The 15,440-nt window shown below is 41.5% G+C and overlaps 1 protein-coding gene across 1 annotated transcript; it reads right to left on the bottom strand.

Moving 5' to 3' along the window:
- Nucleotides 1-6,490: 6,490 nt before the first annotated feature.
- On the bottom strand, nt 6,491-8,881 carry LOC132405229 (protocadherin-10-like). The gene has a single exon (XM_059989916.1). The coding sequence runs from the start codon at nt 8,879-8,881 to the stop codon at nt 6,491-6,493; it is 2,391 nt and encodes a 796-aa protein (XP_059845899.1).
- Between the last annotated feature and the right edge of the window lie 6,559 nt (nt 8,882-15,440).

Raw genomic sequence — 15,440 nt, 5'->3', positions numbered from 1 at the left:
GAGACATTCCTTGAATATCTTGACATAGGGTAAACTATCTCGATATATCTGGTAAACTATTGGCATACGTGTGTTGGTTACTTTTAAGGATTTCGAATTCTTCAATTCTCTAAATACATTATGACATGGAGATGAAATTAATTTATCTCTTGGCAACCAATATATCGAAAATGCATCTATTAGTGCCCAAGAAATAGAGCAGTTACATTCACCAGTAGAATTTTCTTATATATACCTCATCAAAATCTATCATTTCTGTCCATTTATACGAACATCCTCTATTATAGAAGACAGGGAACTTCTGATTTGGCACTAGATACCGGGATATACGGTACAATAAAACATTCAGGCACACATGTATAGCTAAGGTGCATAAAGCATTTCCATTTTACTCTTTTTGTCAAGGTGATGCAGATAGTGGCGCAAAGGATGTTGGAAATGGCAAGGGCCGAGTGCCATGGCAGGAGTTTATTACAGGTGGCAGAGAACGAGTGCCAAGGGTGGGGGGGATGCACACACATCCAGCCCTGGGACAGCAGGCAAGGTCATTTGATTCCAAGAACTTGGCTTATTGATCATTGCAGGTTGACTATCTGGGGCTTCCTGCTCCGTCCCCTTTACCCAACCACGATTCCTTTCTACCTCCACACATCCGAATTTCAATCAAAAATAGAGACTCATATCAGAATTACATGAATCACAGAATCAGAATCGGAATCATTACTCACATATGTCCTGAAATTTGGTATTTTTGCAGCGGCAGTACAGTGCAATACCTGAAATTACTACAGTCCTTTTCAAATTCTTAGGCGCCCTAACTGGGAAGGGGGAAAGGCTACGTGGAAGGGACATGTATATACGTTTCCTTCAGTACTGGAGAGGTGGACTGCGTTTGACGAGACTAGGATATACTCATGTTAAGAAACATGAGGAGTGTTATTATTATACTAGCGATAATCTACAAGGCAGAAAATTATTCTTAATAATAATAATGGTGCTGTTGCATATACCATATATTGTGCTTACTGATCATTGTGAGACAGCCTGAACTGATTTTTCTGTTCTCTGAGCCTCAACATGCATACACAAATGCGCAGGCACACCATGAGCCTGATCCTCAAAGAAAACAAGATTGAAGCGATGACTGAACAACATAATAACATAAGAATTCGGAGCAGGAATAAGCCATATTGCCCTTCGAGACTGCTCCAACATCCAATGAGATCACGGCAGATCTAGCCGTGGATTCACCCCACCGACCTCTCTTTTCGTCATAACCCTTTGCTCTCCTGCTATGCAAAAGTCTATCTAGCGGTGTCTTAAATATACTTAGTGAGATTGCTCTACTACTTCCATGGGCAGAGAATTTCACAGATTCACAACCATAAAACATAAAACATAGGAACAGAATTCGGCAATTCGGCCGATCGAGTCTACCTCGCTATTCCAACATACCGTAACTGATCTATTATCCCTTCAACCGAATTCTCCTGCCTTCTCCGCTTCCTACACTCTAGCAAATACAATTTCTTCTTACCTCCATCCTAAATCTATTCCCAGAAACTTGAGGCAATGCTCCTGATTTTAGTCTGCATAATATAACAAGGCTCAATGTACTGTAAGAAATTCTGAGTTGTTTGTTTTAGCCTTTTAAGACTGTAAGTTCGGAATTTAACCTAATACTGTTTACAAATATAAAATCGCCAGAAGTACATTATGAAGATAGGGGTAACATATTCCACTAAAAATTGAATTTACCCTGTTTGGAGTACCTTGGCCGATTAACGGGAGAGAAGAACAATTCAAACGTATGGAGAAAAAAATTAATTCCATGAAAATTGCTTGAAAACCATGAAAACTCCAGGATTTCGGAATTCTGAAAGAGTTAAAAAAAATTGCAAAAACACGGCAGAGCAGGCAGCATATTTTGGATATAAGAAGAGCTAGAATTTCAGCTTCTGTATATGAAACGTGAAGTGTTTTTTTTTCCACAAACATTAGCACATCTGTTGAGTTCTGGCAGCATTTATTGTTTATATATGCATAAAGGGTAACGAAGGGAAATTTAAGGAAAATACATTTTTTAAAAAGCACTAAGGCTGAATTCTATGAATTCTATTTATGATCTCAGGCTCCAACAAGCGCACAAATAAGCTCGCCTATATTGACAGAAATTTCACAATTTTATAATAATGCGTTTAGGCCACTCCTGTTCAGAATGCATACAGGTCTGAAAGCATGTGATAAGAATCGTACTGTTTTTTTATGAGAGAAACAGGCTATTGAGCCCAATGACCACGTCCATCAAAATGTCTGTCTGAGATAGTTTTATTTTACTCCACTTGGCCCATATCACTCCAAATATTTTTACGCTGTGAATCTGCTAAATTTCTTTTAAACGTTGAAATTGTATGCACCTATTCAGCTTTCTCTGGTGGTCCATTCCGTATACCCGTTGCCCTCCATGTCAAAAAGATTCCCTTCTGTTGCTTTTAAAACATTGCTTTTCACCTTAAGTCTGTGTCTTCCCACTTTAGACTCCACTACTTGACTATTCCACTTAAGCACGCACTTCATGATTTCATATCCAACTATTATGTTACTCTGCAGCATACCATATCCACAGAAAAAAATAGGCCCCAGGCTATCCAGCCTCTCCTAATAGCTCAAGTATTCCGGTCCCTAAAAAACCTCACGATTCTTCCCTGCACCATTCCGATCGTATTGCAGTCAAGCCTCCAGGATTGCACGCCCGACTCTAAATGCGGACTCACCAACAACACACAGAGTTGCATTTCTGCGTCCTACTTTCTGCACGCAGTTCACTGATCAGTGAAGGCGAGTGCGCCAGATGCCTTCTTCTTAACCTCTCGACCAACGCCTCCACGTCAATGGATGTATGTACATATAATCCCTCTCACTCTGTAGTCACCTGCGTCTCTTCTTCTTCTCAAACAAATAATTGAAACTATTCTAGCAGATTTAGAAAACTGGTCACCAAGGAATTAATCAAAATTATGGACAATAAAATCACTGATGGAAGTGGGGAAAGACATCCACAGGGTTTAATTAAAACAGGTAGGGAATGCAAAGTACAATGTACGGATACGGTCATCGTAAAAGGGGTTTCCCATTACAGCAGACAACTGCAATTCTGGGCAAATATCTGAGGCACGTATATATAGCTGGGGTGCCTAATATGTTTGCGCGGTACTGCAGTCATTTTATGTATTGCATCCAACTATTGCCGGAAAAAAACATGACCTATGTGAATGATAATAATCGTGATTCTGATATGCGTCTCCGTTGTGGACCGAGAGTGGGAGAGTCGCAAAAAGAGGGGAATTACGGTTGGGACAAAGGGAAGGGAGAGCAGGAAGCATCAAGTAGACATTTTGTGATGAATTTTAAAAATCTGTTGTTTGGAATCAAATTATCTTGCCTGGTGTCACAGGGTTGGGTGTGTCAGCAAACGTTCCCACCCTCCACCCCGGCACTCTTTCTCTGCCGAATACATATATCTGCCGAATATTTTTTCACAGTACTGTATTTTGTAATTTTTGATCATAAATAGGTATTAAAAGATGAAAGTGAACTGTGTAACTGTTATCAAAAGGTTAACTCTACGAAAGAATAAAAGGTCCTGAAGAGAGAATTTAAAGTGCTAGGCAGAAAGCTGAGAAGCAGGAACTCCAGTGTAATAATTTCTGGATTGTTACCTGTACCATGCGCCAGTGAAGGTATAAACAGGATGATTTGACAGATAGATGCATGGCTGAAAAACAGGTGCAATGGGCAGGGCTTCAGGATCTTTGATCAGGTTCTCGGGAGATATGACCAGTACAAAGGGGATGGGCTGCACCTGAACCCGATGGGGTCAATATTCTCACGGACAGGTCTGTAAGAGCTGCTGGAGAGAGTTTGAACTAATTTGAGGTTGTGTGAAATGGAGTGAACGGACTCGGGATAGGATGGATGCTAAAAAAAAAAACAAAGACAGTGTGCAATCAGACTGTCAAGAAAGGAAGGTAGATAACAGGGCAAACTTGCAGCCAACAGTGTGAGTATCAGTGTGTTAGGGAAGCAGGATCAGAAAGGATAGAAAATACAGTTCTCAAAGTATCATATCTCAATGCACGGAGTATAGGAAATGAGGTGGATAATTTTGCCACCTCATCGTAGTTGGGATGTGGACCACAGACTACAACGGGAAGTAGTAAAGGCTTATCTAAAGGGCAATGTTATGATCGTCATGGTAGATTTTAACATGCAGGTCGACTGGGAAAATCAGGTTGGTAATGGATCCCAAGAGAGTAAATTTATTGAATACGCAGAGATGGCTTTTTGCAGCTGTATGCAGTTGAGCCTACTAGGGGATCAGCTATACTAGATTGGGTGTGGTGTAGTGAACCGGGGGTAATTGGAGAGCTTCGTGTAAAAGGACCTTTAGGAGATTGTGATCACAATATGATTGAGTTCAACTTGAAATTTGATAGGGAGAAAGTGAAGTCTGACACAACAATATTTCAGTGGAGTAAAGGAAATTACTATGATATAAGAGAAGAGCTGGCCAAAGTAAGTTGGAATGATATGCTGGAAGGGATGACAACAACAGAGCAATAGGGTGAGTTTCTGGGGAAATGAAGAAAGTGCGGGATAGATGTATTCCAAAAACAAAGAAATACTCAAACGGCTGACCAGGGAAGTCAAAGCTAATGTAAAAGCAAAATAGAGGCATAAAACAAAGCAAAAATTAGTTGGAAGACAAATGATTGGGAAGTTTTTAAAACTCTACAGAGAGCAACTAAAAAATCATCAGGAGCAAAATGATGACATGTGAAAGCAAACTAGCAAATAATATGAATGCGGATAGAAAAAGCCTTTTCAAGTATGTAAAAAATTAAAGGGAGATGAGAGCGGATAGAGTGCGTCCATTTAAAACAGAGATGTGGCGGAATTCCTTTAGCTGGGGGTGGCGAATTTGTGAAATTTGTTACTACAGGCAGCTGTGGAGGCCAGAAGGTTGGATATATTTGAGACCAAGGTTCTTGATTGCGCACTGCATCCGTGATTACGGGGAAAAGAGCTTGGAGTGGGGCTGAGGAGGGAGATAAAGGATAAAGGGTCAGTTCTATAAGAACATAGAAATTTAAAACACTTTACAGGCCCTTTGGCGCACAATGTTGTGCCGACCATGTAACCTACTCTGGAATTTGTCGGAATTACCCTACCGTATAGCCTTCTATTTTTCTAAGCTCCTTGTACCTACCTAAGATTTTCTTAAAAAATCCGAATGTATCCGCCTCCACCACATCAATTTTATGAAAAAAGTACCCCTGATATCCCCTCTGTACCTACTTTCAAGCACTTTCAAAGCCCCCTTGTGTTAGTCATTTCAGCCCTAGGAAAAATCCTCTAGCTATCCACACGATCAATGGCTCTGGCCATCTTATACACATTTATGAGGTCACCTCTCATCCTTCGTCGCTCCAAGGAGAAAAGGCAAAGTTCACTCAACCTGCTGACATGAGACACGCTCTGCAATTCATGTAAATTTCTTCTGGACTTTCTCTAGTATCCACTATACTATAGTAAATTAAGAAACTTTAGGAGCATTGCTAAACAATGAATTTTGAGTTGCACTAATAGAGTTTCTAGCAAAAATTAACAAGCTAAATAAAGAGATTTTTTTACATTAGCAAACCGTAAAGAATGGAAATAACGCACCTGCAGACTACGGATCATAAAAATAATCTGTATTTATAAATTAGCAACTTATTCAGAAAAGAACAGTTTATTTTAAAGACTGAAGAACACTGAACTGCATATCATCAAGTCAGATATATATTTTAAGTAAAACTTTGCTAAGCAGATAAATAGTATCACAACGCTGCCCCAGGATGAAGAATATGGAGTAGGGAATATCTTTATGAAGCATAAACACCGACACGGTCTAATGGAATTAAACCTTGAAGCAGCCTACAATCTTTCTCTTTGTCTAGATATGCTCCGAATCTGATGGTCAAATTAACCATTAAACTTCCGTTATCTTAATTCTGCATTTTCATAAAGAAATTCAAATGCCGGGAATAAATCTATAAGAGTCTGTGCAACCTATACAGACTTTCAATGGATTAACAGTACGGGAGAAGAAAATGTCATCCTTATCGTCTACCGCTCGGAAAGTGAGCTCTGCTTTTATAATGTCATCGGGTCACGGTATAAAAAAAACCTGATTAGCGGGTTTGGTGGAGGTGGGTTTAGGGAATTGGGCTGCCATCGATCAGGCGGCTTGGTTATCGAAGTTACATACTTAAATCAATTCATTGGTGGCTATCACATTCCCTTCATAACAAAACTGTGTTTATTGCAAGGTTTTAATCATGAACAACGTTCGAAAGCCAGGAGTAGTTCCCACCCAAACTTAAGTAACTGTGATGATTAAAAAAAACAACCTTCCCCTTTACCTTTGTAATTACAACTTCGTAATTTAGTATTGACCTGGAGTGAAAGATGGATTGTAGGGTTTCAAGAAAAGAAATTCACTCTTGGATGATTCTGGTGACAAGCACACCGAGTAATGATACCTCTCGGGAAAGGGTGCAGTCTGACCAGTTCCAGTACAATCAAGTTGAACTCTTGGCGCATCGCCACGGGTAAAGAGTTCTTTCGAATTCCTCGGCCGGCAACAATAAATGGGGCACCCTCCATCTTGAATAATGCCTCCATCTTGTTTACACTTTAGTACAATTAAAAAGACAATTATCAAAAGGAACAAAATCGATGTTGATCCGAAGGTGACAAGTAAATAAAGATTCATGTCGGAAACATAACGAGGATTACTATGAAAATCACTAGTTTCAGAGACATTCTCAGTAACATTCCCCAAAATCGACAAAAATATTGTAGTTGTACTGGACAGGCTCGGCTGTCCATTATCCCTCACTAGAACGACAATACTCTGCGAGGTATCATCCAAGTCCAAAATGCTTCTCGTTGTTCTGATTTCCCCTGAACTGCGCCCTATTCTAAAGAGAGTGGGATCGGTTGCTTGAACCATCTGATAGGAGAGCCGAGCATTCTGACCAGAATCTGCATCAGTTGCCAAGACTTTGGTGACCAAGTAACCTTGATCTGCTGAATGGGGCAGTATCTCCATGGGTGATGATCCACTCGGTGTGGAAGGAGAAACGATCACTGGAGCATTGTCATTTTGATCCAGAATAATTACATTCACTGCAGCGGTGCTGCTCAGCGGAGGCACTCCAGCGTCACGGGCTTGAACGTGGAACTGGAAACTTTTGACCTTCTCATAGTCAAAGGAGCGCAAAGCGTAAATGGTACCGTTCATCGAGTTAATACTGAAGTAAGTGGACACCAACGAATCCTGCAGATTCCCGATGAAGGAATAGGAAATATAGGAGTTTTGGTCCATATCCGGATCGAACGCAGTCAGTGCGAAAATTGAAGCACCCGGAGCGTTATTCTCCATCACATAGACAGCGTAGGAAGACTGCGAAAACTGTGGTGTGTTGTCATTTACATCAGACACCGTTATCTGGATAGTTTTATTTGTTGATAATGGAGGAGACCCAGAGTCCCAGGCTGTGACAGGTATGTTATAGACTGCGGTAGTTTCCCGATCCAACGGGCGGGTTGTGGTCAGTTCATAATGCTTATTCAGAGAGGATTTAATTTGAAAAGGAAGGCCCAGTGGAATCTCACAGTGAACTTTTCCATTTGCCTCGGAATCGCGATCCGTAACGTCCATTAGAGCTACGACTGACCCAGGTGTAGCATCTTCGGGGACCTTGCCAGATAGGGATGTTACCTTTATCTCGGGCGGATTATCGTTTACATCAGTTAATTTGATCAATACTTTGGAATGCCCTGTAATAGCTGGTGATCCGTTATCCTCCGCTTGTACATCAAGTTCATAACTGCTCTTTTCTTCAAAATCCAGCTGCTCTTGAACTTTGATCTCCCCAGTTTCAGGGTCCAAACTGAACAGTTCACGCACTTGGCCTGAAACACGATTAGCAAAGGAGTACTTCACCTCGGCGTTAGTACCTTGGTCCAGATCGACAGCTTTGATTCTGATCACCAAGGTACCCAAAGGCGCATTTTCTACCAAGCTGGCCGTATAGACATTTTTCTCGAACACAGGTGCATTGTCATTGATGTCCAGTACGCTGATGGTGATTTGAGTTGTCCCGGATCTCGGAGGTTTACCGCCGTCAAAGGCCGTCAGTACGAGCTGAAACGATGCTTCTTGTTCGCGGTCCAGTGGCTTATCCAATAACAACTCTACAATTGTACTCCCATCCTCCCTGAAGTTGACGTTCAAACGGAATTGTTCACTGGTGCTAATATTGTATATATTAACTGTGTTTGCTCCCACGTCCAGGTCGAGCGCGCTCTCTAGTGGGTAACGAGAGCCTGGTGCGATGGATTCAGCCATCTGCAAGCGAATGGATTTTTCGGGGAAGGTGGGTGAATTATCATTTATATCGAGAATCTCTACTTCACCGCGATGCATTTGGAGAGGGTTTTCTAAAATTATCTGGAAGCCAAGTATACAGGAAGGACTCTGTGCACAAAGCTGCTCTCTGTCTATTCGACTGCTGACAAATAAGACGCCAGTATCCAAATTTACCTCTAAATATTGCCTTCCCTCCAGAAAGACAATGCGACATTTTCGAGCTGATAATTGTCGATTCGTTAGTCCCAAATTTTCCGCGATATTTCCAACAAAAGAGCCATATTCCATTTCCTCTGGAATGGTGTAGCGAATTAGTCCAAAGCCCAGGCTCGCCGCGTAAACAAAGGAAATAAAAACCAGCGCCCTAAACGTGAAATTAGTGCTCTGCGAATTCGCCATTGTCTCTGTGCCAGTTGTTTTTCTGACTGCCAAATCCTTGAAAGAGATGTTACGGCAAAAAAAAACCAAAAATGCCTAGCTTGATTAACCTATATGTCAAAATTCATGAGACTTAACTGGTACTTAATGTGCAGGTCCTGCGTCTGCAATCTAAATTGAACCTCTCGGTGCTCGGTTATCCAAAGGGGAGGAGCAATGGATCTCCCGCTGTAAAAAGCCTCCTATTGGTTACAGGCGAGACAATAAGCCACGGTCAATCTCAGCAGAGTGCAATCCTTAAAGCAAGATGGTTCCTGAAATTTTGTGGTGTTCAATTAAAATGTAAAGACATTGATAGAGCTTATGTGTTTTGGGAAAAAAAAAACGAAATTCTACTGAATACTCTTAATTATTCTGATTGGCATTTTGATATTATTAATATTCGACTTACCAGTGAATCAGTTGCAACCTATTCCAGGTGATTTTCTCTCCCAATTCACAGCAAAATTTCTATTTCCATGACACAGCTTCTCTGTAAAGTTAATATTTTAGCATAGATTTATAAATGAACTTTGAAACTAAATTACTTCAAATGTCAGAAGAATTTGAGGAAGAGTTATGTAAGGAGACTGCAATCAGAAGGAATGGAAACATAGAAAACCTACAGCACTATACAGGCCCTTCGGCCCGCAATGTTGTGCCAAACATGTCCCTACCTTAGAAATTACTAGGCTTACCTATAGCCCTCTAGTTCTCTAAGCTCCATGTACCTACCCAAAAGTCTCTTGAAAGACCCTATCGTATCCACCTCCACTATAGTTTCCGGCAGCCCATTCTACACACTCAACACTTTCTGAGCAAAAAGAAACTTACCCTTGACATCTCCTCTGTACCTACTCCCCAGCACCTTAAACCTGTGTACTTTTGTGGCAACCATTGCAGCCCTGGGAAAAATTCTCTGACTATCCACATGATCAATGCCTCTCATCATCTTATACACCTCTATCAGGTCACCTCTCATCCTTCGTCGGTCCAAGGAGAAAAGGACGAGTTCACTCAATCTATTCTCATAAGGCATGCCCCCCAGTGCAGGCAATATGCTTTTAAATCTCCTCTGCACAATTTATATGGATTCCTCATACTTTCTGTAGTGAGCCAACCAGTACTGAGCACAGTACTCCAAGTGGGGTCGGACCAGGGTCCTAAATAGCTGCAACATTACATCTCAGCTCCGAAATTCAGTTCCACAATTGAAGGCCAATACACCGTACGGCTTCTTAACCACAGAGTAGACCTGCGCAGCTGCATTGAGCTTCGTATGGACTCAGAACTCAAGATCCATCTGATCCTCCACACTACCATTAATACTATATTCTGCCATCATACTTGACCTACCAAAATGAACCACTTCACACTTACCTGGGTTGAACTCCATCTGCCACTTCTCAGCACAGTTTTACATCCTATCAATATCCCGCTGTAACCTCTGACAGAACGTCATACTATCCACAACACCCCCAACTTTTGTGCCATCAGCAAGCTTACTAACCCATCCCTCCACTTCTTCATCCGGGTCATTTATAAAAATCACAAAGAGTAAGGGTCCCAGAACAAATCCCTGAAGCACTCCGCTGGTAACAACCCTCCAAGCAGAATATGACCCATCTACAACTACTCCTTGCCAGTTATAGATCGACAAAGAAATGTCCCCTTGGACCCATGCTTTCTTACTTTCTCAGTAAGCCTTGCATGGGATAATTTATCAAATGCCTTGCTGAAATCCATATACACAACATCTACTGCTCTTCCTTCATCAATGTGTTTAGTCACATTTTCAAAAACTTCAAACAGGCTCGTAAGGCATGACCTGCCCTTGACAAAGCCATGTTGACTCTTTCTAATTATATTTTGCCTCTCCAAATGTTCATAAATTCTGTCTCACCGGATCTTCTCCATCAACTTATCAACTACGAGGTTCGACTCAATGGTCTGTGATTTCCTGGGATATCTCTACTCCATTTCTGGAATAAGGAAACAACATCCGCAACCTTCCAATCCTCAAGAACCTCTCCCGTCCCCATTGATGATGCAAAGATCATCGCCAGAGGCTCAGCAATCTCCTCCCTCACCTCCCACAGTAGCCTGGGTAACATCTCATCCTGTCCCGACCACTTATCCAACTTGGTGCTTTCCAAAAGCTCCAGCACATCTTTTTTCTTAATATCTACAAGCTCAAGCTTTTCAATCTGCTGCAAGTCATCACTACAATCACCAAGATCCTTCTCCATAGTGCATACTGAAGTACAGTAGTCAATAAGTACCTCTGTTATTTCCCCCTTTTCCATAACACATACCCACTGTCACACTTGATAGGTCCTATTCGTTCACGTCTTTTGCTCTTCACATGCTTATAGAACGCATTGAGATTGCCCTTAATCCTGCCCACCGAGGCCTTCTTATGGCCCCTTCTGGTTTTCCTAATTTCCTTCTTAAGCTCCTTCCTATATTAGCCTTATAGTCTTCTAGATCTCTAAAATTACCTAGCTCTCTGAACTTTTTGTAAGCTTTTCTTCTGGACTAGATTCATTAAATCCTTCGTACACCATGGTTCCTGTACCCTACCATAACTCCTCTGTCCCAGTGGAACATACCTATCCAAAACTACACAAATATCCCGTGAGCATTTTCCACATTTCTTCCATACTTTTCCCTGAGAACATATCCTTCCAATTTAAGCTTCCAATTTCCTGCCTGAGAGCCATATAATTCCCCTTACTCCAATTAAACGCTTTTCTAACTTACCTGTTCCTATATCTCTCCAATGTTATTGTGAAGGAGATTAAATTATTATCACTATCTCCAAAATACTCTCCCACTGAGACATCTATCACCTGACCAGGTTCATTTCCCAATACCAAGTGAAGTACAGCCTCCTATCCTGTAGGCATATCTACATATTGTGTCAAGAAACATTTCTGAACACACATAATAAACTTCACCCCATCTGAAACCCTTGCTCTAAGAAGATGTCAATCGATATTTGGGAAATTTAAATCCCCTATCACAACAACTCTGTTATTATTATACGTTTCCAGGATCTGTTTGACTAGATGTTCTTCGATATCCCTGTTACTATTAGGCGGCCTATAAAAAAACACCCAGTAAAGTTATTGACCCCTTAGTGTTCCTAAAGTCCACCCACAGAGACTCCATAGTCAATCCCTTCATGGCGTCCACCTTTTCTGCAGCAGTGACATTAACTCTGATGAACAGTGCCATTCCCCTACCTCTTTTGCCTCCCTCCCTGTTCTTTCTGAAACATCTAAAACCCAGCACATTCCTGTCCCTGAGCCATCCAAGTCTCTGTAATGGCCACCACATTATATCTCCAAGTATTGATCCATGCTCTCATCTCATCAGCTATGTTCACAACACTCCTTGTGTTAAAATAGATGCATCTCAAACCTTATGGCTAAGCTCGTCCCTTCTCTATCACCTGCATATCTTCCCTCTCGCACTGTCTACAAGCTTTCTCTATTTGTGAGGCAGCCTCCTCTTCCCCAGTTCTGATCCCACTCCCCAACAATTCTAGTTTAACCTCTCCCAGTAGCCTTAGCAAACCTCCCCACCAGGATATTGGCCCCCTGGGATTCAAATGCAACCCTTCCTTTTTGTACAGGTCACACCTGCCGCAAAAGAGGTCCCAATGATCCAGAAATCTGAATTCCTGTCCCCTCCTCCAATTCCTCAGCTACGCATTTACCCCCCACCTCATATGTACCACGACCTCTCGCTCTTCTCCCTCTCACTGCAGTATATCTTGGATGCAATCTGAAACATCCTGAACCCTGGCACCTGGGAGGCAAACTACCATCTGAGTTTCTTTCCTGCGTCAGCAGAATCGCCTGTCTGACACCTAACTATAGAGCCCCCTATCACTATTGCCTTCCTCTTCCCTTCCCTACCCTTCTAAGCCAGAGACCAGACTCTATGCCAGAGGCACGGCCACTGTCGCTTTCCCCCAGGTAGGCTGTCCCCCTCAACAGCACTCAAACAGAAGTACTTATTGTGAAGAGGTGCATCCACATGGGTACTCTCTAGTACTGTGGTCCCTTATCTTCTTATCCCATTTCCCCATACTGTGAAAGGAAAAGATGGGATGGAGTCTGTAAACTATGTTCGGGAAAGCTTCCTCAATCTGTATAGAGATCCCAGTTTGAGAGATTCTATATGAGAATGAGATATGACAGGTGACAGAAGTGTTTGTAGCCAATTAGTTTCAAGATATTCATACAGGAGGATAGGATTAGTGTTTGGGTTAAATTCTAAATTGGATAAAGGCCCATTTTAACAGTATCTGAAAGTATTTGACAAGTATAGATTGGGATAGATGGTTATTGGCAAAAGGGATGCTCGGTAAATGGGAGGGAGGCTTTGAGAAGTGAAACATTGGAACTATAGAGTTTGTATATTCCTGTAGAACAGAAAAAAAAGGCAGGCCTAGCTGAATTAGGGAATCTTAGTTTTTGAGGGATGTTGAAGCCCTGGTTACGAAGATGAGAGTGTTGCATTGCAGTTATAGGCAACAAAAAACAAAGAAGACATTTGAGGAGTATAAGAAATACAAGAGAGCACTTGAGAGGGAAGTATGGAAGTCTAAAATAATGCATGACGTTGCTCTGGCAGACAAGTTGAAGGAGAATCCCAAGAGTTACAAAACACATGTTAAGAGAGCAAGAGGATAGCCAGGACAAAATTGGTATACTTGAAAATCAGCGTAGTTATCAATGCATACAGCCGAAAGAGATGGGTGCAATCTTAAATGGAATTTTTTTGCATTCAACTTTATGTACTGGGGAGTCGGACACTGAGTCTATAGATCAAAGGCGAAGCAGTAGTGAGGTCATAGACAGTCGATGTGCATGCTGCCTTGAGGCAAATTAGGATGGATATGTCCTTAAGGTCTGATAAATTGTCCCTTACAAATTTATGGGAGGCCAGTTCAGAAATTGCAGTGGCCCTGGCAGAGGTATTTATAAAATCACTAACCATCTTGTGGTACGGGAGGACTGGAGGATAGCTATCGTCCCATAGTTCAAAATAGGCTCTAGGATTTGACCAAGTAATTATAGGCTGGTCAGCCTAACGTCAGTGGTGAGTGGATTATAGTAACCTAACAGACGGGATATATAAGTATTTTGATATACAGCCTAATTAGAGATAATCAACATGGCTTACAGAGATTTTCAAAGACGTTACCAGAAAAAGCTGAAAATGCAAAGCAAGTGGATGTTGCGTACAAGGACTTTGACTAGATTTTGACAAACATGCGCATTCAGTGTGAAGTAGTAAATTTGATGCAACATTGCCCTAGCTTAAGAATCAAGAAAGTTTTGTTTCATGCTTTGCTCTGTGACTGGAGGCCTCTGACTAGTGGTGTGATGCAGGGATTTGGTGCTGGGCCTCTTGTTGCTAGCCATCAATATGATCGAAATCATCCTGAGTTTTGAGAAGGAGAAGCATAAGTCAGGTGCAGCAGCATTACGGTGGAGTAAAGGGAATTATAGAGGCATGAAGGAGAAGTTGGCCAGAAATGATTGGAAAAGTACACTTTCAGGGATGACAGCAGAGCTGCATTGGCTGGAATTTCTGGAAGTAATTCAGAATGCACAGGGTATATACATCCCAAAAATGAAAAAGTAGTCTAAAGGAAAGATGACACAACTGCAGCTTATAAGTAAAATCAATGGCAACATAAAGCCAAAGAGAGGGCATATAATAAAGCCAAAAAATAGGGAGGTTAGAGGACTGTGAAGATTTGAAATACCAATATAAAGCAAATTAAATACCAAATTAATACCAATTAAAGAGCAAACATGAGGAAATCTGCAGATGCTGAAAAGTATAAAAAGTCATAAGAAGGTAAAGAAAGAATACCAAAGTAATCTAGCCTATAATGTTAAAGAGAATCCCAAAAGTTTCTTCCAATACATAGAGAGTAGATATTGAACAGCTAGAAAACGATGCTGGAGAGTTAGTAATGGAGGGGGACAAGAAAATAGCAGAAGAACTGAGTAAGTGTTTTGTGACAGTCTTCACTGTGGAAGACATTAGCACTAGGGTGAAAATTCCAGGTGTCAGAGGCCATGAAGGGTGTAAAGTTACCATTATTATGGAGAAGGTTCATGGAAAACTGAAAGATCTGAAGGTAGATATGTCACCTGAACCAGATGATGTACACTCCAGGGTTCTGGTGGAGGTGGCTGAAGAGATTCTGGAGGGATTAGTAATAATCTTTCAAGAGTCCCTAAATTCTGGAATGGTTCCAGAAGACAGGAAATTTCCAATTATCACTCCCCAAGAAGGGAGAGAGGCAGAAGAAAGGGAATTATAGACCATCTAGTCCAACCTCAGTGGTTGGGAAGATATTGGAGTCGATTATCAAGGATAAACTCCGAGGGTTCTTGAGGTAAGTGATAAAAATAGGTCGTAGACAGTATGGTTTCCTCGAGGGAAAATATTGTCTGACAAATCTGTTGGAATTCTTTGAAGAAATATCCAGGAAGATAGACAAAGGAGA

This window comes from Hypanus sabinus, chromosome 15 (assembly GCF_030144855.1).
Source record: "Hypanus sabinus isolate sHypSab1 chromosome 15, sHypSab1.hap1, whole genome shotgun sequence".
NCBI classification, from domain to species: Eukaryota; Metazoa; Chordata; class Chondrichthyes; order Myliobatiformes; family Dasyatidae; genus Hypanus; species Hypanus sabinus.
The sequence above is the reverse complement of the archived record's forward strand: the minus strand, read 5'-3'. Positions and strand labels throughout refer to the sequence as shown.